Below are 23,511 nucleotides of genomic sequence, written 5' to 3'. Positions count from 1 at the left end.
TTTTCCATCCTTTTTTTGTGGGATATTTGATGTTGAAGGATTACTTGTCAATTAAAATCCACACAGAGGCAGTGATGAGGCTCAATCAACACACACACATTTATTTGTAACACCACTTTATTCGACACAAACACATCCTGACACACGGACCCGGTCTTTGGCACGCTGCATATTACCCTTTACCCTCCGCTCTGTAAACTAGTCCTCAAAAAGCCCCCCCTGCTGCAGAGCCCAGGGGAGGGGGGGTAACAAGGTGCAATACAGTTGTTTACTGGAGATCAACAGGATGTGTGTTAAATATTTGTCACGTTGTGATTGGTTCAGTCAGTCCTCTCTTCACATCAGTGTCTGGATACCTCAGGCACTGGCTCACGCTTCACGAGCGTCTCCAAAGCTGTGTCTCGTGAGAGGAGACAAGACACACTTTGACCTAAAAACACGCAGCAAAAACGCCCCCTTTAATCGTGGAGTGACTTCTTAAGTGTACCTGAACTCCTCTCCTCTCAAAGCCCAAACGATCTAGAAAAAAATATAAGCTTTGTTCCAAAAATATCTTTACTGACAGAAAGCCAGTTCACCCCCCCTCCCACAGAGACCCCTTTATATTTTAGCAAAACCTTTATATCCAAGCAACACTGGGAAGTTATTCCCACACACACACAGTCTTGCTGCCTTCAAGTGTTGGTTAATCCACCGCTGAAAATAGTCCCAAACTAATCACCACTTCTTGTTTGAGTAACTTCTGTTAAAAAGGATCAGCTGATTTTCTAAGGTGTCTTCAGTAAGAGACTCAGGGTTGAGTGACAGCTGGGGACACAGTGGGAGTCTGACAAACTGGGATTTGTTGGAAAAACGATAATATAGAACACTTTATTATTCTTTCAAAGTCATAAACCTATAGCTACTCATCACCAAATGAAATCTGAAATACAAATCTAGACGATGCTTTTCTTTGACAGAACGCTATCAATGATACCTGATCTTTTATCCCTTCCTCTGCCGACCGTTACATGCTTTGAGCGTTGCTCCACACATAGTCTACATAATACAGAGTTGTCATATATCTTGGGGAAGAGAGGGATGGGAAATAAATCTAATCTGGGAATAATTGATTGGTAAAAATGCACACTTGATAAAACGATGTAACAGAGATACCTGTCTCTCAGGTTTGGAGGCTAAAAGCGAGACTTCCCTTTGAACAGCGAGTGTGAGGGAGCTCTGGACTCCTCAGGTCTCCAGGAGCACGGTCCTCAGCTGGTCCTCCTCGCTCTGGACTCCTCAGTTCTCCAGGAGCACGGTCCTCAGCTGGTCCTCCTCGCTCTGGACTCCTCAGTTCTCCAGGAGCACGGTCCTCAGCTGGTCCTCCTCGCTCATGCTGATCGTGGCGATGGCCCCGTCGTTGAACTCGAACGAGGTCCCACCGTCGACCACCATGCAGGCGTCCCAGCAGCGCGAGCGCACAGACACCCTGCGGAGGCATCACAACAGTCAGGTATCTTGTCTGACAGTAGAGTATTATGGTATGGGAACACTGAGGAACGTTCACTGACTTGCTGGCGAAGCCCCTCTGCCGGCTGCTGGAGAACACCCTGTTGACGATGGGCTCCCTGATGCTGTAGAACAGACGTCTGTCGTCCGGGCTGAACACCAGCGACTCGTTGTACAGATCAGTAACTGAGGACACACACACACACACACACACCATCGTCACACACAACTAAGTGACAGAACATGTTCAATCTAAAGTAAATAGAGGAGGATTATCTACTCACCCTTTTCAATGAAGTCCCGATTCAACGGGATATCCAGACCTGTTTGAGACTTTCCTGAAAAAAAGAGGTGAATTTTAAAAACCTGGTTCCCTTTACACTTCATTTGAGAATCAGAAGCCGTACGTACCGATGTTTAGCACCTCCTCCACCGCCTGTTCAGCCAGCTTATTGATGTTGTATGACCTGAGGAAGCAGACAAGAGGATTCATACAGGATTACATACAACTGGAACTCAGTTTCCTGCTGTGTTTGGACTCCTCTCACGGCCGTTAAGGTTTAATGTGCTGCCTGTTTTAGAAAGGAGACAGCACCCTACATGAGATCCTCCTATAGTTCATACGCCGTCTTTCTTTCCTCCCAAGAGTTCCCTCAGATGTATGCAGAGAGCCCTGTCCGTATTGGGACAGGTCAAGTAATGTACATTTTAATCAGTGAGCTATAGAGGAGCTGCTGTTCCACCTTTGGACTGAGCCAAAGGTTGACATGAAGTCTTAAATCCCTCCTCTAGTGTTCACAGCTGAACTGGAGAAACAAAATGACTAACGACATTCATAAAAACAGCATTAAAGAAATACAAAATTCAAGTTGAGAGCAGTGGACTTACCAGGCTTTGGATCCTGTTCCTGTACAGATGCTGAGTCCTGAACTCTTCTGCTTCTCCCACGGGCCGTCGTCCACAGAGATCTCATAGTAGGAGGCCCTATGGAGCAAGAGTTTAACATGTGGTTTGATCGAGTTTAACTCCACGCTGTGGTGGCCAGAGATTGCACCGGTGAGAGCTGCAGACTGGGAGGGTGACGGCGAGGATTAATGGAGGGAAACAACACGTCACAACCAACTGGTTCAGAGTAACGTGCATCAGTCGGGACGGCAGGTACCTGGAGGACAGAGACTCTCCGATGAAGATCTCATTCAGGCTTCTGATCGGCAGCAGGTTAGGCTTGGAGAAACTCTGGTATGGATTTCCGGTCCCTGAGAAATGTCAGTGAATTAGTAGAGGAACAGTGAGAGGATAGAAACATTGATGTGGTTCCTGTTTCAGTCTCATGTGCACTTAAAAACATCAAACCAGCCGGAGTTATCCGACAGCATGTGGCCCCAGCAGAGCTCTTTCCCAGACTGTACACCAGAGTCAGCCGGTGGAATATCAGCTGATCATGGGCTGGCAAATCTCAGTGTAAACATCTGTGATCAAACAGTGAGTGCAGCGGCCCAGAGAGAAAACAAACCAGCTGTCTAGAGCCCAATCACACCTTTTGGTTCAGCGTTGATCGAGGGTCACTTCCGCTTTTCTGTACTGGAAATCAACCTCAACAGTATTCCCCCTGTCCGGCAACATTTGGTTTCTCATGGGAGGTCGTTATCAACCAATCCATCTCAAAGTCAACTCCTGCAAATCAGTGATTGACCCCGTCGGTGGGGCTGGGGGTCAGGGGTCGGGGGTCTTACTCTGCCTGCTGTCCATGGTGGTGATGCGGTGCGCCTGGCTGTGCTGCTCCAGGCTCATCTGCTGCTCGTGCAGGTCCACGGGGGTCGGGTTGATTCCGGTCCCCTCTAGGTGCAGACGGATCCTCTGACGCCACAGCCACCTGTGCACACACACACACACACACACACACACACACACACACACACACACACACACACACACACACACACACACACACACACACACACACACACACACACACACACACACACACACACACACACACACACACACACACACACACACACACACACACACACACACACACACACACACACACACCTTTAAATATTATTCAGTCACAACAGATATCCCATTTTTTTGTCTCCATTATGACTCAGAAATACAGGATCCTACATTTCCCACAATGCAGTTCAACACGACACCTTCTGTCTCTCTCCCCCCTCGTTTCAGATAAAGGCTTCTAAACTCATGTAAAACACAATGTCATTTCAGAGCGTTTGGAGTAAATCTCAGGCACAGTGACCTCTGGAAGCACTTCATTTGGACGGATTTAGATTTAAAGTATCCCACAGAGTCTGTACACACACTGGTGAGGTTTTAGTACCCATGTGACTGTTGTCCAGACACCACAGGGTTAAACCTATCATGACCTCTAAGCTCATAATAAAACAACCGCTCCAAGTTGTTTACTTGTGTACAGGCAGCAGCTGGGAGGCTCTCTCTATATTTAGTAGACGACTGCACATACGGTACAGAGGACACACAGGAGGACAGGGCAGCATGAAAGATCCAACATTACAGCGCTATGATTATCTGTGGATAAATACGCACCTGAACTCACCACAACAGAGCTTCTTCAGGGCCTCTGGGAAGGCATGGGTGTAGCGCACAGGCAGGCACAGATGACCTTCTGACCTGTGGAGACAGACAGACATGAGGGAGGAATGACAGGACATGTAACAGACAGACGTCCTAAGGAGGCTTCTTCATAGATGCACATTATATCAGCTCTGGTTCTTTAAAGTGCTGAAGAGCGGTTTACCGTTCAGGGTCCGTGTTTACTCCAACAACTGGTTTGTCCTTGCTTAAAACCTTACTGGCAACAAGAAGCATTGTCCCGTCACCTGACAAAACAAAGTGCAGTCAGTGGACGAGCTTTGTGCATTCTGAAGCCTTTGTTCCGGTGGGTTTTTCACCCGGTTACAGTAAGTTAAAGTGCGGCTGTAGTGGGGAGTAACTAAGTACATTTACTGAACTTAAGTACACATTTGAGGTACTTGAGTGTTTTCTTTAAGTGTCACGTTCTACTCCACTCCTCTTCGTTACAGCTTTAATTACGACTAACTTTATCATTTGAATATTTAGATTGTTTGTTCTCTTACTCCTAATACCTAAAGTACATTTTCCACATCATGCTGAAATACTTTTACCAACTCTCGAAGCAGTACTCTTACTTCTAACAGAGTATTTTTAGGTTGCAGTTATAGTACTTTTACCCAAGTTAAGGATCTTATCACACCTGTGAAGTCCTGCTTTAGTTAGCACATGCAGCCTGGGCACAGTGCTTGGTGTTCAAGGAGGATTATTTAATCATTTGTTCAACAACTAGTGTAGATATGTTGGCTTTCCTGGACTGAATGTCGTGTACCACGTCTGATCTTTATCTGTGATTCAGGTACAAACAAAGACCTCCATGACGATTAACTCCTACCTCCAGCAGAGATGATGGCGTCGGCCCACCGGACCACTTCTTCATCGTATTCTCCCCTCTTCACAATCCGAACCTCGATGCCTTCTGTCCTGCAAACACAGCACGATGAAAGATTAGTGTCCCAGCTGCTAAAGAACCCACCTTTCCCGTCTGCTTTGTGTTATCTGAGGAACTCACCGCAGGCTCTTCACAATGTGCTCCACGTTGTTGGTGTGTATTTTGTGTCTCTCCATCAGGCCGCTGTAGCTGGAGCCCTTCAGAGCGAGCTACACACACACAGACACACACACAGGTGATATAGTAGAAACAGGTCAGAGGTTGTTTACCATCGGAGGTCACAGCACACCTGCAGGCAGCTGAGGAATGTTACTAAGTACACTTGAGTAGCTCCTTAAGTGTTATTCTGACACAATAATATTTTCTGCTCCTTTATTATACTTCTACTACACAGGCAAATACGTACTTTTTACTCCACTACAGGTATTATACACACATAGTTACTTTTTACACATAACAGACACGCTTATATGAAGATACAGTACTTGTAATCGAGTATTTTAAGAGCATAAGACAGGAGAGTCCAAACTGTGCCTCGAATTCATTGTTATATGTACTTCTTAAATATATATGTACACAGATATAACACAGTAGTATTCACGTGTTGATAAGCCCACTTTTCTAATAAATTCAGTCAATCAAATCTTAGTTTATAAGAAAAAGCCCAATAACTAATTACATGATAGCATGACCCTCCATATTTCCCCTTATTATCAGCAATCTGAGGTTTCTGTTTGAAGGAATGAGCTGCAAACACAATACATGAAACCCTATGGAGAGCTGAAAGCATATTCAAGTATCATGAATAATTGACCTACATTTGATTGGTTTTGCTAACTTTGCTAACTTAATTTAAGAGGCAATAAACCTCTAGTGAGGGGCCCAGCCCTTCTTAGGTTTTTCTGTGTGTGGCCCTCAGGGAAAACAGTTTGGACACCTCTGATTTAAGACTTTAGTTTAGGTAAAGGATCTGAGAATATACTCATGTCCTTACAGATATTATTCTGAAAGGTGCAATTGAGCAGAATGAACACTTGTTGTTCTTTAAGTACATTTTGAGGTAAACACTTCTGTAATTTGACTCAGGACGTTTACTTGTTATCCGGTATTTCAAGACCTTAAGACCTTCAGTAAAGGAGTGAGTTCCCCCCAGCTCTGCCTGAAGGTGAATCACTCACCAGGTGTTTGAGGTCCTCCTCAGAGAGCCCTGCATACAGGTACCGCTGCTGCTCAAACTCATACCGGGTGGTCTTTGTAACCACGGCTACTTTCTCCGGTTTGAATCCAGCTTTCGGCAGCGAGGAGGCGCGTTGTATGGAAGAGTGGAAGCAGGGCTGGAGAGAGTTTCCATTCAGCAGGCTGACAGCTCGAGTCCCCAGGCACAGCAAGTTCACTACTGAGCGGCGAGGCATTCTTACAAGTGACCACACACCCATAAACTCAATCACATGTCCGAATAGCACAGGTTACTGAGCACTCTTTACATACTGGGTGATGTGTCGGTGCTCTGGTCAGATTAAGTTAAATCACTGAATTTGGAAAGGCCAAAAAAGTCACACCACGCCCAGCTGCCAGGGAAGGTCACCAGTTCTGTCAATCAAGCTCTAGTTACCCGCTTATGACCCCAAAATATGCCTTTCCAAGTGCAGTATTTCCTCAGTGATTCACCGAAACAGCAAAAACCACTATTTAGCTCTCAGGTTAACTGACGTTAGTAACCATGCCAACCGTATTTGGTCAGTTTAAAAGACCTTACGATCTGAGCTTAAGCTAGCAGTTAGCAAGTATTCCTACAAACTGCACCGACTGGCTTCACTCTTCCCACGAACCATGCACAGCTCGGCCTCACTCCCCGGGTCCAGAAGAGTTCAAACTGGAGCAGTAACACCTGAGCTGAAGAATTAACGACAACACAAGAAATTCTGGCCGCACTGCACGCCCCATGTAGCCTGGCACGTAGTACCCTAGGTTTACGTACGCAACGTAACTTCCTATTGGCTGCGCGCCTGTCACTCAAAGACGGTGGGCGGTGACGTTTTGTTTTGGCTGTCAGCACGGCCGTGATCCATGCTGCGTTCAAAGACACGCGTCCGACTGGAAAAGTCAAAACAGAAATACTAGCAGAAAGAGTTGTTTGCTCTACATTTCAGTGAAAAATAAACCCAAACCAAATTATTTTAGAAGTAGGACAATTGAGGCCCCGAGTCCCCCAGACATCTAGATAAAGTCTTACAATTGTTTTTGTTGTTAACCCCCCTTAAAACGTATAATCCTTATGAATGTCTTTGATTGTTGGCCAAAACGTATATCTAAATATATTTTATCTCAATCATTTTTAGCCTATAAAACACCCACCATGGTTTTTCCAGAAATTCCTAGAATGTTCATGACTTCAATGAAAGCTATGACCCTTCAATTTCTTTCAGGTGAATTGACCTTTGACATTTCCTTTGTTATTCCCTTCAAAGAGATGTATTGGCTTTGCCCTAAAATACTGACTATGTTATTTTTGTGTCATCCACTGAATGCCAATGTTAACGTGGAGGTGAAAGGAGCCGAAGGAGAGGGGCCCTAAAGCCTGTTCTACTCTATAAACTGACTAAAGATGAAGATGGAGGATGGACGTGTCCTCAAATGTCAATGACTATGTACCTGAACACAACAATGAAGGACAGCATCATGAAGCAGAGCAGCACATGTGTTATGATCACAGCTTATAGGGTTGATAATGGCTGACAAATCTGACTGCAAAACCTCACCCTAGTTCCACTTCCCTACTTGCAACATAAATCACATGCTTTTGACCCAAAAACTGGAAACACAGCTTTCAAAATTCAGTTTCAGTCTGAGGCAAAATGACAATTCTGATTGTTGTTTACATCCCACCCCGGGCCTGTGTTGCTGATCCGCCTGCATCTGGTTTCAAGTTTCAGTTTTAAGAGTCATATGCAGGTACACACACACACAGCCAGAAGTGGAATTAAAACATAATGTGGTGTCACACCCAAACAGGTCGGAGGGTTTATGATGCTGCATCTCAAGACCTGGATGGACTTACTGTGACATCATTCTTTCGTTTGTATTCTGCTTGGTTTCACCTCACTAGGTTTGTGGTTTGCGGTGTTGTGGTTTTCATTTTTAAAGCTTCCATAAGGTGCTTACTTATGGTCTGGCACAAGAGGCAATAAAGAATTTTGAAAAGAGCAAATTCTGACAGCGCCTCTGCAGATACAGACAAGCCACACACGCAGACATTGGTGGGTTTTAAGTGATTTCATTTTCTCTTTGGAAGATATACTTTGTTTTATTGTTTAGAATAATCCTACCACTTTGACTTTAAGCTTCTTAATGCTCAGTATGTTCAAAAAACCTCTAACTGTGTCTGTTGTCTATATTTCTGACATTTTGGTAGCACTACTTGTACTAAGGTACAGATTTTTATTCATGTGAATGTTCTGCAAAGGCTAAACTCTCTGTGTTTCTCTCGGACACACTCTGACAAACTCCTTTGTTTACACCAGTAACATAGTGACATCACTATATAACGCTTGTGCTCCTATTGGCTAGCGCTCCCACACATTGTATGTGATAGGCTAAGGGGGCGGGACATCTCTAAGCGGTTGCTCAATCACAACAGAGCCCGCCAGCTAACCAATCAGAGCAGACTGGGCTCTGGTTTCAGACAGAGGGTGAAAAGAGGTGCTGCAGCACAGGCAGTATGAGAGAAGTAGAGACTCTACACACTGATATACACCTGAACATCAGCAGGAGAGGACTCTTTAAAATAGAGACACTACATACTGATATACACCTGAACATCAGCAGGAGAGGACTCTTTAAAGTAGAGACTCTACATACTGATATACACCTGAACATCAGCAGGAGAGGACTCTTTAAAGTAGAGACTCTACATACTGATATACACCTGAACATCAGCAGGAGAGGACTCTTTAAAGTAGAGACGCTACATACTGATATACACCTGAACATCAGCAGGAGAGGACTCTTTAAAGTAGAGACACTACATACTGATATACACCTGAACATCAGCAGGAGAGGACTCTTTAAAGTAGAGACTCTACATACTGATATACACCTGAACATCAGCAGGAGAGGACTCTTTAAAGTAGAGACGCTACATACTGATATACACCTGAACATCAGCAGGAGAGGACTCTTTAAAGTAGAGACACTACATACTGATATACACCTGAACATCAGCAGGAGAGGACTCTTTAAAGTAGAGACACTACATACTGATATACACCTGAACATCAGCAGGAGAGGACTCTTTAAAGTAGAGACGCTACATACTGATATACACCTGAACATCAGCAGGAGAGGACTCTTTAAAGTAGAGACACTACATACTGATATACACCTGAACATCAGCAGGAGAGGACTCTTTAAAGTAGAGACACTACATACTGATATACACCTGAACATCAGCAGGAGAGGACTCTTTAAAGTAGAGACACTACATACTGATATACACCTGAACATCAGCAGGAGAGGACTCTTTAAAGTAGAGACACTACATACTGATATACACCTGGACATCAGCAGGAGAGGACTCTTTAAAGTACAGACACTACATACTGATATACACCTGAACATCAGCAGGAGAGGACTCTTTAAAGTAGAGACGCTACATACTGATATACACCTGAACATCAGCAGGAGAGGACTCTTTAAAGTAGAGACTCTACATACTGATATACACCTGAACATCAGCAGGAGAGGACTCTTTAAAGTAGAGACACTACATACTGATATACACCTGAACATCAGCAGGAGAGGACTCTTTAAAGTAGAGACACTACATACTGATATACACCTGAACATCAGCAGGAGAGGACTCTTTAAAGTAGAGACTCTACATACTGATATACACCTGAACATCAGCAGGAGAGGACTCTTTAAAGTAGAGACACTACATACTGATATACACCTGAACATCAGCAGGAGAGGACTCTTTAAAGTAGAGACACTACATACTGATATACACCTGAACATCAGCAGGAAAGGACTCTTTAAAGTAGAGACTCTACATACTGATATACACCTGAACATCAGCAGGAGAGGACTCTTTAAAGTAGGGACTCTACATACTGATATACACCTGGACATCAGCAGGAGAGGACTCTTTAAAGTACAGACACTACATACTGATATACACCTGAACATCAGCAGGAGAGGACTCTTTAAAGTAGAGACACTACATACTGATATACACCTGAACATCAGCAGGAGAGGACTCTTTAAAGTAGAGACACTACATACTGATATACACCTGAACATCAGCAGGAGAGGTCTCTTTAAAGTAGAGACACTACATACTGATATACACCTGAACATCAGCAGGAGAGGACTCTTTAAAGTAGAGACTCTACATACTGATATACACCTGAAAATGCAGAATATGTCTCCTTTAAATATGCAGACTAAAGGGGTCTAAAATATACGAGTGAAGAAGTGCATTTCTGAGACGTTCTAATCACTTACTGAATACATTTTCATTCATTGGTGAAACACAGAGGAGGGAATAGTGAATAGTGTTTGTAAGAGGCGTTATGACCTGATTTGAGGGGTATTCTTCACTAATTATATTCATCTTCACCAGGGAATATTTTCCATACAGTGAGGTCACTTATTACAGTACAAGCTCTACTTCTTCAGCTAATTGTGGTGCGTCATTTACTCTGCGGGATTACCTCAAACTATAACGCGTCCCCGGTGAGCTGATGTGTATCAGTTAAACCTTCCTATTAGTTTATGATATAAACAAGTGTCTCTATAAGGTACGGACTCTACTTAATCAGGCAAAACTGGCAGAGGAGGAGATGAGAAAGTGAGGATGAGGAGAGCTGAGGAAGATCTCGTGCTCTATATGCACCATAATGACTGTCTGGTGATTTCTATAACAACTCTCAACAAAGTTTTCTGGGCTTTACCTGAAACTGTGTCACAGGGCTAACAGTGTTATTATGGGAGGACCATTTCCTAACTCCCCCCCTCTCTTTCTCTCTCCTGGATGTCTTCCCTCCCTGTATCCAATTACCATAGATCCATGAGACACACTTTGATTCACACACACTCAGAGCTTCCTGTTGGAGCTCCATCTCCCAGTACCTCCATCCTCCTCCTGACTCCCAGCAGCCCCAGCTCTGCTGCTGCTTCTCAGGCCGGCCGGTCCCTTTACAACCCTGCAGATCTGAAGAACTCACACACACCTGAAGAGGTAAGTGATTAATACGCTCTCCGTCTGTTCTGCTTTAAATGTTTGGGGTGCTAAGGGGGTGAGATGCAGCTATTATCTGGGTTCATTTAATATTGATCACATTTATTTAGTTGACTATTTGAAAGGAAAGAAATATGAGTTTAAGTCCTTTAGTTGCTAGGCAGATTAGGATTAATGATGGTAAATATAATCTCCCTTAAATCAGACTGTAGTTCACCTGCAGTAAATCCAGCAGCTACCCTGCAGTATACAAAGCCATTCAAACTAGCTGCACCTTTACCAGCTCTGAGAACACTTTAATGATCAATCATTATAAAACATATCAGAGATATTATTCTGAAATGGACCAATCAGACAATGACTACTTTTACTGTCGCTACTTTAAGTACATTTAGAGGAGAGTACTTTCTACTTTCACTGGAGGAACATTTAGAATACTTTCACTGTGACAGAGTATTCCTACACTCTGGTACTTCTGCTTTACTCAAGTACAAGACCTGAGTACTTCTACTTTACTCAAGTACAAGATCTGAGTACTTCTACTTTACTCAAGTACAAGATCTGAGTACTTCTACTTTACTCAAGTACAAGATCTGAGTACTTCTACTTTACTCAAGTACAAGACCTGAGTACTTCTACTTTACTAAAGTACAAGATCTGAGTACTTCTACTTTACTCAAGTACAAGATCTGAGTACTTCTACTTTACTCAAGAACAAGATCTGAGTACTTCTACTTTACTCAAGTACAAGATCTGAGTACTTCTTGAGATTAAATACCAAACAATATGTATATTTGATGAATTACGGTTTAAATTAAAAGGTATATTCATTTGAAGCCGGCTTTCCATTTAAAAGAGTCTGTGGTAATATAATCCTCACTGTCCATTTGCGAGACTGATGTCACGTGGAGAGCTACTGTAGACCTCAGCGTGCTCTACGCCCTAAACCTGTATTGCGTTGTTTTGGGAAAAGGCTCACAGAGCAAGCATCACTCATTGGTTGAGCCGGATGCTGTCAGGCCTCCCATTGGAGAAGATATCCTATATATTAAGGTGTTTGAGAACGTATGGAGGCCCTTTATTGATTATGTAAATGATCAAGAAGAGGATGCATAGTGCTCTCACATGATTGCCTCGTGTTATACAGATGTTAGATTTGAATGGTTGTATCTACATGTTTGGTCTCTCCCAGCAGGATGCAGCGATTCAGAGAAGGTATCCACATACGGACGATGAAGGCCAAGAGGAAAGTGGAGGAAATCTCCAAAGAGGACGTCCACGCTTTCCTCAAGAAGAATGCCTTTGTGCTCTTCACAGTTGCAGCGGTTGTCGTAGGTGTGTATGGTTCTGCAAACATCTGACACTTGATTCGGTCTGTGTGTGCGTTGCACAGAGAATGCATCGGAGACCCAGTTTACTCTCTCTCTCTCTCTGCAGGAATCGTTCTGGGATTCGCGCTCCGTCCGTATAAGATGACCTATCGAGAAGTGAAGTACTTCTCTTTCCCCGGAGAGCTGTTGATGAGAATGCTCCAGATGCTCGTCCTCCCCTTACTGGTCTCCAGTCTGATAACAGGTACCACACATTGCATCATACAGGTCACTGCTGTGGACTCTCAGGATTCAGTTTCTCTCCGTCATCGAGGGCTGATTTGTCTGGGCTTTACAGATTGCTCAAAGATATCCAAATTACAGGATAATAAGGAAAAGACAAGATAGAGTGCAGAAATGTTTAATAAAAATACAAATAAAATGGAATAAGAAACAACAAAAGACAATAAAACCATAAATTAAATACCGTAAAGTGCAGGACCCAGCATACAACCAGCTCCAACGGTTTTTATGACCAAATCAAAAGGACATGACGTAAAGGACTTAAACTATTATGAAAAAGGAGGGGAAATCTGCAGAATTCTGTAATCCAGTTGGTTTTATGTTTGAGGATTCTGAAAATGCTTCAAAATCTGAAGCTATTTTTGGTCAAATTGTGGAACAGCGTCTCACTCTTTGTTCGAGCTGGTTCAGGGGAAGGTCAGTCGTGACTGAGGAGGCTAACTTCCCCCCGCCGGGGTGATGAAGAACTTCCCACTGACTCAGTTACAGAGAACACTTTTTCCTCAATTTAATTACACAAGGTGCTCCGTCCTGGTGGCCGTCCTCGGGTCGGCTCTCCTGGTTCCCAGCAGCTGCTCTCTAGCCTTCATACAGGCACCGTGACTCATCAGTCCGTTCAGAGGAGAGGGAAAGCTCAATATATTCTCTGTATTCTCCATGTCTGTAAGGAATGGCAGCTTTGGACAGCAAGGCGTCCGGGAAGATGGGCATGAGAGCCGTGATTTACTACATGACCACGACCTTCATCGCGGTCTTCACTGGGATCATCATCGTCCTCATCATCCACCCGGGGAAAGGATCCAAAGCTGAGTTTGGAAGCAGCAGAAGATCGAGCAAGTCAGTCCCGCTGACGCCTTCTTGGATCTGATCAGGTAGCTGCTCATCAAACAGCACCTTCACAGAGTCTGACCGGCCAACATCGTCTCTTATTAACTGTTTTTCTCATTTCAGAAACATGTTTCCTCCAAACCTGGTCCAGGCCTGCACCCAGCAGGTGAGCTTTGTATGGGAGGTAAACTAAATGAGGTCTCAGGCAGCCTCCCCAGTGTTCATGTCACCCAGAAGATAACAGATCTTTTAGGGGCTGAGTTTGAATACTTCGGGGTAGACATGTTGGCCCTCTCCTGACCCTCCCTTATTCATGTTGGCTCCAGCCCAGCTAAGGCCGGACAACCTGGATCCAAAGCCACTGGGTTTGTTCTGAACACTCGTTCTCTGAAGTGTCTCCACAGTTTATACAACACAGATTTCTCTTACCCATTCGACTGTGTAGGTGGATATTAAACAGGATTTTCAGATCAGTTCTTTGATTCTTGGATCATGGCTTGCTGTACTTTAGTTTGACCATTGCCATACATGTCCTCGACAGATTGCATGATCCAGAACGTTTTTAATCTACTACTTGACAAGACTTGGGTCACTTCTCTCAATCTCGATCTTCATTTATTTATGTAGCACATTTAAAACAACCTGAGTGCTGCACAGGGAACAAAAACAGTATAGAAAACATAGGAGTAAAATAATAAAACTATGATTCAAATCCAGATGAAAAGCACAATAACTAGAAGCATATATGGAAATAGAAATGGAAATGTCAAAATATTAAAAGCCACTTCGAAGAGATGAGTTTTTAGCAGAGATTTAAAGAGTTCTGTAGACTTCCACAGACTGGGAGCTGCAGCAGCGAAAGCCCGGTGACCTCTGGGTTTTTTTCCTGCAGAGGAACGACCAACAGGTCCTGCTGAGCGCTAAAACTGGAGCATGCAGGTGCAACGATTTAAAACACTTAGAACGTATACTCCCTATGATAGCCATGAACACACTTGAACGTGTATGAGAACAAAGTGTGAGTAAAATATACGTTTTGACTTCAAATTGCACATAAAGAAGAGGTCAGATGGCCATTAAAGCTTCTAGAACACTTGAACCACGTCCCCAGAAATATGGGTGGGTCAGGAGGACATGAACCAGTTATTGAACTCAATGAAGTCATTGCACTGGTTCAACCTCAATCCTTAACTCTCTCTCCAGTTCAAAACCAAATATGGAAAGCGGGTGGTCCATCTGACCGTGACGGTGAACGACAGCCTCTTCAACAACTCCACCAATGACACCCAGGAGGTCATGGAGATCTCCGGGGAGGAAGTGATCCCGGTGCCGGGCCAGGTGAACGGGGTCAATGCTCTCGGGCTGGTGGTCTTCTCCATGTGCTTTGGTCTGATAATTGGCAACATGAAGGAGCAGGGCCAGCTCCTCCGGGACTTCTTCGACGCCCTCAACGAAGCCATCATGCGCCTGGTGGCCATCATCATGTGGTAAAGGTTCCCCGTCACTGAGCGGTGTTTCCCGTTGTATACGTGTCACCATCACACTCACCTTCACTGGCTCTTCCTCTCTCAGGTACGCTCCTATCGGCATCCTGTTCCTGATTGCAGGGAAGATAGTGGAGATGGACGACCTGACACAGATGGGCGGCCAGCTGGGCATGTACACCATCACGGTTATAATCGGCCTAATGATCCACGGGGTTCTTATTCTTCCCACTCTTTACTTCGTCATCACCCGGCAAAACCCCTTCACCTTCATCGCTGGCATCCTGCAAGCTCTCGTGACCGCCCTGGGGACGTCCTCCAGGTGAGTCCTGTCCAACACTTCCACACTTCAACAGCTGTTCCCTCAAATAGTCTAGCTTTCAGGGAGCTTCACACAGGATATGGAAGGCCAAACACCACAGATACTGATTCATTTTGACCCAACAATCTAAGACTAATAGCTGATAGCCCGGCGTCACTTTGTTTCCAAAGTGCTGGGGACTCTTTTTCAGATAAAAATAAAACTGTAAAGCCAAGGATCTCGTCTTTGTTTAAGAGTCTTGAACACACCTGCAAACCGGGTCTGGGGGGGGGGGGGGTCCCTTTTAACATGTAAACTACACCTTCTGGTTCTCTCTGACAAGAAAATAAAGCAGAAAGACAACATTTACTTCAGGAAAACAGGCCAAGCAACATTGCTGCATGTTTTTGGATCATTTTAGAGTCAGTAGAGTCAGGAGGGATTCTTTTTTATCTTTGTCTTGACACTAAACCGGTGTTTATTACATTTCCTTTCGCACCGAGCGTCCCAGCGCGAATGACGCCTATGCTGATAGGCTGTAGAAAATGAAATTCAAAGATGTTGGGCTAATTTGCTACCAATAAACAATTAAATTGCACTAGTTTAACCTCATACAAAGCGCAAAAACTCCCTTTCAGTGGATTTAAAAGGAACAAATTAAATGCATGCACAAAGCTGGAGTAAATAACCACAATCTAGAATCCTGGTCACCACAGAAAGTGTCTGTAGATTAAATAAACACCGTGGCGGTGACCTTAAACGACCGTTATACAGAGTCAATAACTCCTACTGTGCAAACAAACTTATATCCAGTGCATCCATAACTCATGTTATCCTGAGGCAAACTGCATGTGACAGAAATACAGAAGCCTTGGAGCACGCGGCACTACAGAAGCAGCTCGTGAGACAAGTTGTCTTTTCTTAAACGGTGCTGCTTTTTTAGAGTTTGTTAGGTTGCACAAAGAAACTCAGTCAGAAGTCAGAAACAGGCCTTTGAACTACCCCAAAACTGTTCTGCTTGCTCCAATTGTCAGTTTATAAGTGCCTCTCTAACCGTCAAACAGTCCTGAAACTATCCGTCCATCAGAGTTATTAAAGTGTAACATATCCTTACTTTATATCTATGACAGATTTGCAGCTGCAGGAGAAAGTGTCCCCAGCTTCCAGTCTTTGTTAAGCTAGGCTAAACACGTGCTAATCAATGCACAGTGAGTAAGCAACTCTTATCTTACTGAATGAACGACTGAAGTCAAACAAGCACACCGGTTTAGAGGTAAGAGTAGACAAAGACTGCCTTGCATTCACTGATAGCTCCATGAATGGTGTAACACTCTAAAGATATCATTCACTAAAGATATTGGGACATTGATATAACAGTGCAAACATGCCCATAAAGTGCTGCAAATTAGTGCCTTTTGCACTGTTTTGCATATCATTGCAATTATATAAATGATGCCTTCAGGCCAAGAACACAGCAAGCAGAAAGTGGCAGAATGATCAGATTGTGTAGAGAGGCTCCTCATGCATTAGATCTCAGCCTCTGGTTCATTCCCAGCCGGTTCGCTTTGAAGATGTTCTGCTTTATATCCTTGACGCCTCTTGACTAAATAGTGATATTTATGTACAGCACACGCTGAAGTGCATTTGAATGGGAGCAAAGGGCATAGCTTAAAAGAAAAGGTACCAGGTAAACAGTCCCTGACTATGAGTCTTTAAGAACTCTTGGGTCTCTGAATGCACCACTTATACCAAAACCTACTTGGAAATAAAACCGAGTCTGATTCTGTTTCCATTTTTTTGTTCATCTCTCAGTTCTGCAACCCTCCCTGTCACCTTCAAATGTCTGGAGGAGAACAACAAGATCGACAAGCGGATCACCCGCTTCGTGCTGCCGGTGGGCGCCACCATCAACATGGACGGGACGGCTCTGTACGAGGCTCTGGCCGCCATCTTTATAGCCCAGGTCAACAACATGGAGATGAACTTCGGTCAGATCATCACCATCAGGTACGCATGTGTAGATTTATCAAACACTATCAATAAGAGAAATGCAAATTCACTTAGTTCTGCTTCTCGTTTATCCAGTATCACAGCCACGGCGGCCAGCATCGGAGCGGCGGGCATCCCTCAGGCGGGCTTGGTCACCATGGTGATCGTGCTGACCTCTGTCGGACTTCCTACCGATGACATCACTCTCATCATCGCGGTCGATTGGTTCCTGTGAGTAGCTAGCGTGAGACTTTCACTGACTGTCCCCGGCATGATGATCTCCGTCTCTACTACCACCCAGTGACACACTTCTCCCTCTCTCAGGGGTCTCGTTCCACATCTTCCCTTTTGTATTGAATATTTTTGCAATGAGTTTTAACATAGAAACATAATTAGGTTTCCCAAATTAATCATTTCAATTAGAATACCCTTCCCAGAAATTACTCAGCTAACTGGGGTAATAAGAAAGAAATCGTACCCTCCTTTAACTAGGATGCACCAAATGTGAATGTCTGTCAAAGCCTTGCCTCATGAAGACTGATGAGGGAAGAGCGGCCTCGAAGTCTCTGTGTTTGCTGGGGAAAGATGTCGCTTGAATTATTTTCAGAAGAAAAGCCTCCAATGCTAGGTCTCTGAGCTATCGACACAGCTCTGATTGCAAAGAGTCGTTCCTGACTATAAGAGGTCTAAGTCTTGACCGTGTACAATGACTTCCAGGAGTACAACCACTACAGACTCCAGGGCTGCAATAGCATATCTCACAAAGAGTCACATGTGTGAGTGGTGCAGGCATGAGTCCCTAAAACCTGGTAATTAGTTAGCATGTGGAGACCGGTCTTCAGTTAGCATCTGTAGCTAAATACAGCATGGTCTAAATTGTTTGACACAGAAAGTGTGAAGATCCAGCCGACAGATGGTTCAGGTTGGTTTTGTCTTGTCAACAACAATAAAGAAGCATGCAGGAATGAGTCCTAACACCTGGACATGAGTTGTCTCAACCAGGGACAAAATGAGACTACTAAACGTCATCACGGCAAACCTTAGCCACCATTAGCTTAGCCGTGGTGCCGCGAAATCATGTTACTTCTGATTTACGCTTCAAAAATCATCCAAATGTTGTTAATATGAGGAGATTATTGCTGAATAATATCATGTTTCCTTTGCTTTTTGTCGAGGAAGCTCTTGTGATGCTAAGTTCTCGGTCGGCCTAAATAAAGTACGTCATCCCTGCACCACTCTATAGAAAATACTATTGAACGAGGGTCTTGAAGTGGTTGCAGCACGTGCCATCAAACAACAACACCCTAGGAAAAGTAACCCTGATCGTACTGAACTATCTTGAGTATTTCCCCACTTATCGGCCCTTTCTATTCCCTCTGTTCCCGTGCGGTGCAGGGACCGGCTGCGTACCACCACCAATGTTTTGGGGGACTCGATCGGAGCCGGCATCGTGGAGTTCCTGTCTCGACACGAGCTCCGCAGCAAGGACGTGGAGATGGGGAACTCAGTGCTGGAGGAGAAGGAGAGGAAGAAACCCTACAAGCTCATCTCCCAGGATAGCGATTTTGAAAATGACAAACGTGCTCACAGTGAATCCAACATGTAGGTCGACCCTGGGTCTGTCTTAGGGGACAGAGACCTGGGTGTTGGATGATGTTTGAACCGTGACCTTGCATTTCTTTACAATCTAGTCCTTCATCCGGTTCATTTCTTAGAGTCCTCTTTCCTTTAAAATTACGATGTTTCAAATAGGACTGGTAGATTCTGTTTTGTATGTTTAATATTTAACTTCATATAACATGTAGTGATTGAGGTGAAGGTAGGATAAGTTACTGTACATGCTCTGGGAAGGATTTAAACACCTGGGCATAGCTCAACTTAAATTAAAAACCTATCTATCTTTATCGTCCCAACATTAGCCGGTCAATATTGTGGTTTTTATTACAGGTTATAACAAGAATTTCATGTTGCAGTGGCACAGGCTCACAGATTCTTTCACGTGTGTGTGTGTGTGTGTGTGTGTGTGTGTGTGTGTGTGTGTGTGTGTGTGTGTGTGTGTGTGTGTGTGTGTGTGTGTGTGTGTGTGTGTGTGTGTGTGTGTGTGTGTGTGTGTGTGTGTGTGTGTGTGTGTGTGTGTGTGTGTGTGTGTGTGTGTGTGTGTGTGTGTGTGTGACTTGCTGAATTTTTTTACCAACATCGCTCATTTTCTGTAGATATGACAGTGGGTGATTAATGCTCGTTAAAGCTTCTGAAGGATATTGAAATCTTTCTGAGAAAATTGTGACGTACTTTTTGTTTATTGTAATAAAGTTTAGTGAAATAAAATAAACTTTCCAGACTGTTTTCCTTTTTGTTTCAAATGTCAGGGATCATCTCAGAGGAATATTTCACTGTAATCACTTTCTGAACATAATGTACATAATGTACTGGACAATAAAAGAATAAGCAAATGATTGAAAGTTAAGGGAAAAGATTCAGTAAAAGATCTTTAAGTAAAAACAAAGAGATATATATTTCATGTTGTTTTGGGAGCTTGAAGGTAGGTTGATGGATTGACGGATGGATGGATGGATAGATGGATGGATGGATGGATGGATGGATGGATGGATGGATGGATGGATGGATGGATGGATGGATGGATGGATGATGGATGGATGGATGGATGGATGGATGGATGGATGGATGGATGGATGGATGGATGGATGGATGGATGGATGGATGGATGGATAGATAGATAGATAGATAGATAGATAGATAGATAGATAGATAGATAGATAGATAGATAGATAGATAGATAGATAGATAGATAGATAGATAGATAGATAGATAGATGGATAGATGGATGGATGGATGGATGGATGGATGGATGGATGGATGGATGGATGGATGGATGGATGGATAGATAGATGGCGACAGGGCAACATGTGTATGTTCAGGCTAAGGATAAGAAGAGGCAGTAATCTTCTCTGGCCTGCATCCTGTTGCTCCACCTCACAGACATTTAAACCTTAATCTAATTTAAACAGATTAATATATTTTTTTGAACCACGGTGGAAACATGTTTATTTCTGCTGTAAATTTGGGCATTTTAACTTGGGGCTCTATGGAAACGCTCCCTTCTGCAGCCTTTCCCTAGCGGCCACTAGGTGAACTGCAGCGTGAGGCACTTCCGGACGGGCTTCACAGCTCTGAGGTCTGCAGCCTGTTGCTCCTCCTCACTGTCCACTTAATATACTACACAGCTTTCAGTGCAGACATGTCCTCCTCTCAGAGAGCAGACCTGGGCCGGGCGCTGTGCATCATCACCGGGGCATCCAGGGGCTTCGGCCGGACTGTAGCGAGGGAGATGTCTCGGTTAGTGAAGCCGGGGTCGGCGATGGTCCTGACGGCGCGCTCCGGTGAGGACCTGCGGGCTCTGCAGGCCGAGCTGGCCGAGTCAGAGGCAGGCAGAGCCGGCCTGAAGGTGCAGTGTGTGCCGGCAGACCTGGCTCAGATGGAGGGGCTGCTGAGTGTCGTCTCGGAAGCGGAGGCAGCTTTCTCTGAACACATAGATCACGTAATACTGGTCAACAACGCTGGTAAGAACCTGCCCATTACATTACATTACATATTACATCAGCAGAGAAATGACCCGTAACCAGAGGGGGGAGAACAACTCAGATTATTGATCATTAAAGTGTTCTCAGAGCTGGTAAAGGTGCAGCTAGTTCTAATGGCTTTGTATACTGCAGGGTAGCTGCTGGATTTACTGCAGGTGAACTAAAGTCTGATTTAAGGGAGATTATATTTACCATCATTCATCCTAATCTGCCTAGCAACTAAAGGGATTAAATAAATGTAGTGGAGTAAAAGAACAAGTCCTTCAAAATTGTACTTGAGTAAATGCACTTTACTTTACACCACTGTACTTTATGATGCCCCCTCTCCCTCTCCCCTCTCCCCTCTCCCCAGCCTCTCTGGGGGATGTGTCTCGTTTCACCCGCACCTTCACAGAAATGGCAGAGGTGGACTCCTACCTGTCCCTGAATGTGAGCTCCTGCCTGTGCCTGACGGCCCGCATTCTCCAGGCCCTGCCCTCCCGGCCCGGGCTGCAGCGCTCCATCATCAACATCACGTCGCTGTGCGCCCTGCAGCCCTTCTGCTCCTGGGCGCTGTACTGCACCGGCAAGGCGGCCCGGGAGATGATGTTCAGGGTGCTGGCGGCGGAGGAGCCCGACCTGCGGGTGCTCAGCTACTCCCCAGGTGAGGAGCCACCCGTGTACTTCACAAACATACTTGTTGTTCTGTCCATCATCCCCTCATCACCATTCCTCTCTGATCCCAGGCCCTCTGGACACGGAGATGCAGGCGGTGGCCAGATCCAGCACAGCTGATCCCGACCTCAGGAAAACCTTCTCAGACATGTTCGCTGCGGGTCAGCTGCTCACCTGCGAGGCGTCCTGTGCCAAACTGATGAAGCTGCTTCTGGAGGACAGCTTCACATCTGGAGCGCACATCGACGTGTTTGGGCCAGATCATTGTGTGCCTTGATTTTAATTGAACTCTTAATGATTACCCAACACTTAGACTGCATGAATAAGTTAATAGTTGACTTCACTGTCAATCTCAACTCTTAATCTTGTAGCTTTCTATTGTTAAACTTTCCAAGTGGCAGTTGGAAAAATCAAACTGATATTCATCAAATTCACACTCAAAACATTCCAGTTTAGCCCTTAAAGTACATTTAGATGAGAGTACTTCTACTTTTACTGGAGGAACATTTCGAAGGCAGGACTTTTACTGTGACAGAGTATTCCTACACTCTGGTTCTTCTGCTTTTACTTCTTATACTCACTCTTTCTTCCTTAAATGTGTTCAGAAATATATAAAATGCCATCTCTGCACTCCTCTCAATGAAGAGGACATATCAGCTGTGTTGCGTAATCCACTTTAATTCAATATCCTCAAGAATAAACCGTCTCAAAAAGAAGAGTAGAGACACACGTCTACAGATAGAGCTGGTATTGTTTCCCCCCGCTGTTTATTGTGTGGTTCTCAGGTTGATGTTGACCCCCAGTCTGTGCCAGATTCAGGTTTTAAGTTTAAGCTCCCTTACCTGATATCTGTTTTAGTCTGTTAGTTAGATTCTGTAATCCTTTAGTGAACTGTGATGATTGCAGCCTTGGCATTTCAACAGTTGAGAGAAAAATATGCACGTGATCCACAGAATATTTTTCACACATTCCTCAATGTTTACCTCTGGCTGTTTTCCAGGCTGGTTGTGCAAACGTAACTCAGTTGTGTGTTTTTGGGTGCATGGCATTGCAATCTACAAAAATATAGCACTCGTATCTATAAAGTCCCGATCAATGAGGTTTAAACAGTGTGTGCTGAGCCTGTAGACTCTGACGGAGGCTCTGTTGATGTGCTGGTGGAGCTATTGGAAGGCCCCCCCCCCCAGGGAGCAATGAAAACCCCACAGCACATGAACTTCAATCCACCCCGCAGTGCTGGCATTCCAGGGGGTCTTAACCTGTCCCACAAAGACCAAGGAAGAAGACGTCCGACCACCGGAGCACATGTTGTACAATGACCAGTAAAAGTGACGCTGAGTCGGCTTAATGCCCCCCCCCCCCCCCAAGGAGACCAAAAATAAAAAGCTTTTAAAATCAATTAAATGTGGCTGATGTTTCTATGTTTGGGTGAACGTGACGCAATGAAACCCCCCCCCCCCCCCTGTACTGTGCAAAAGTGTGAATAAAAAGAGATAGAGCAGAGAGACTGAATGTGAGCGGCTCTGTTTCCTCTGACTGACAACCACAGCTGCCCCCCCCCCACACTAAATACCACAGGAGGAACCAACCTAAACCAGGAGACGAGACAACCCCAAAGCTCCTCTCAGCTCTTATGTAACTAAGTACATTTACTCAAGTACTGTAGTTGAGGTACTTGTACTTTTACTCCACTACATTTATTAAATCCCTTTAGTTGCTAGGCAGATTAGGATGAATGATGGTAAATATAATCTCCCTTAAATCAGACTTTAGTTCACCTGCAGTAAATCCAGCAGCTACCCTGCAGTA

The 23,511-nt window shown here is 44.5% G+C and overlaps 3 protein-coding genes across 3 annotated transcripts; 2 read left to right on the top strand and 1 right to left on the bottom strand.

Annotated features, from left to right (window-relative positions):
* Positions 1-840: 840 nt before the first annotated feature.
* Positions 841-6,951, bottom strand: nadk2 (NAD kinase 2, mitochondrial). Its single transcript, XM_063890153.1, has 12 exons — positions 6,172-6,951; positions 5,114-5,202; positions 4,937-5,025; positions 4,268-4,349; positions 4,057-4,140; positions 3,222-3,361; positions 2,651-2,744; positions 2,377-2,472; positions 1,900-1,955; positions 1,773-1,826; positions 1,551-1,674; positions 841-1,468 (listed from the first exon to the last, which is right to left on the bottom strand). Exons 1-12 carry the CDS (start codon positions 6,427-6,429, stop codon positions 1,330-1,332), a joined length of 1,305 nt encoding a protein of 434 aa, XP_063746223.1. The 5' UTR covers positions 6,430-6,951; the 3' UTR covers positions 841-1,329.
* A 5,281-nt stretch (positions 6,952-12,232) lies between these two features.
* LOC134868351 (excitatory amino acid transporter 1-like) lies at positions 12,233-19,696 on the top strand. Its single transcript, XM_063889409.1, is given in 11 exon segments — positions 12,233-12,287; positions 12,430-12,569; positions 12,672-12,809; positions 13,516-13,659; positions 13,662-13,719; positions 13,799-13,841; positions 14,879-15,162; positions 15,248-15,481; positions 17,273-17,467; positions 17,546-17,680; positions 18,845-19,696. Coding segments are annotated over 11 exon segments (1,626 nt in total). The 5' UTR covers positions 12,233-12,243; the 3' UTR covers positions 19,056-19,696.
* Positions 19,697-20,655: 959 nt separating this feature from the next.
* spra (sepiapterin reductase a) lies at positions 20,656-23,101 on the top strand. The gene is made up of 3 exons (XM_063889413.1): positions 20,656-21,027; positions 21,401-21,691; positions 21,774-23,101. The coding sequence occupies exons 1-3, from the start codon at positions 20,706-20,708 to the stop codon at positions 21,977-21,979; spliced, it is 819 nt and encodes a 272-aa protein (XP_063745483.1). The 5' UTR covers positions 20,656-20,705; the 3' UTR covers positions 21,980-23,101.
* Positions 23,102-23,511: the final 410 nt, after the last annotated feature.

Source organism: Eleginops maclovinus, chromosome 8 (assembly GCF_036324505.1).
Source record: "Eleginops maclovinus isolate JMC-PN-2008 ecotype Puerto Natales chromosome 8, JC_Emac_rtc_rv5, whole genome shotgun sequence".
In the NCBI taxonomy this organism is placed as follows: Eukaryota; Metazoa; Chordata; class Actinopteri; order Perciformes; family Eleginopidae; genus Eleginops; species Eleginops maclovinus.
This window is presented reverse-complemented; position numbering and strand designations above follow the sequence as displayed.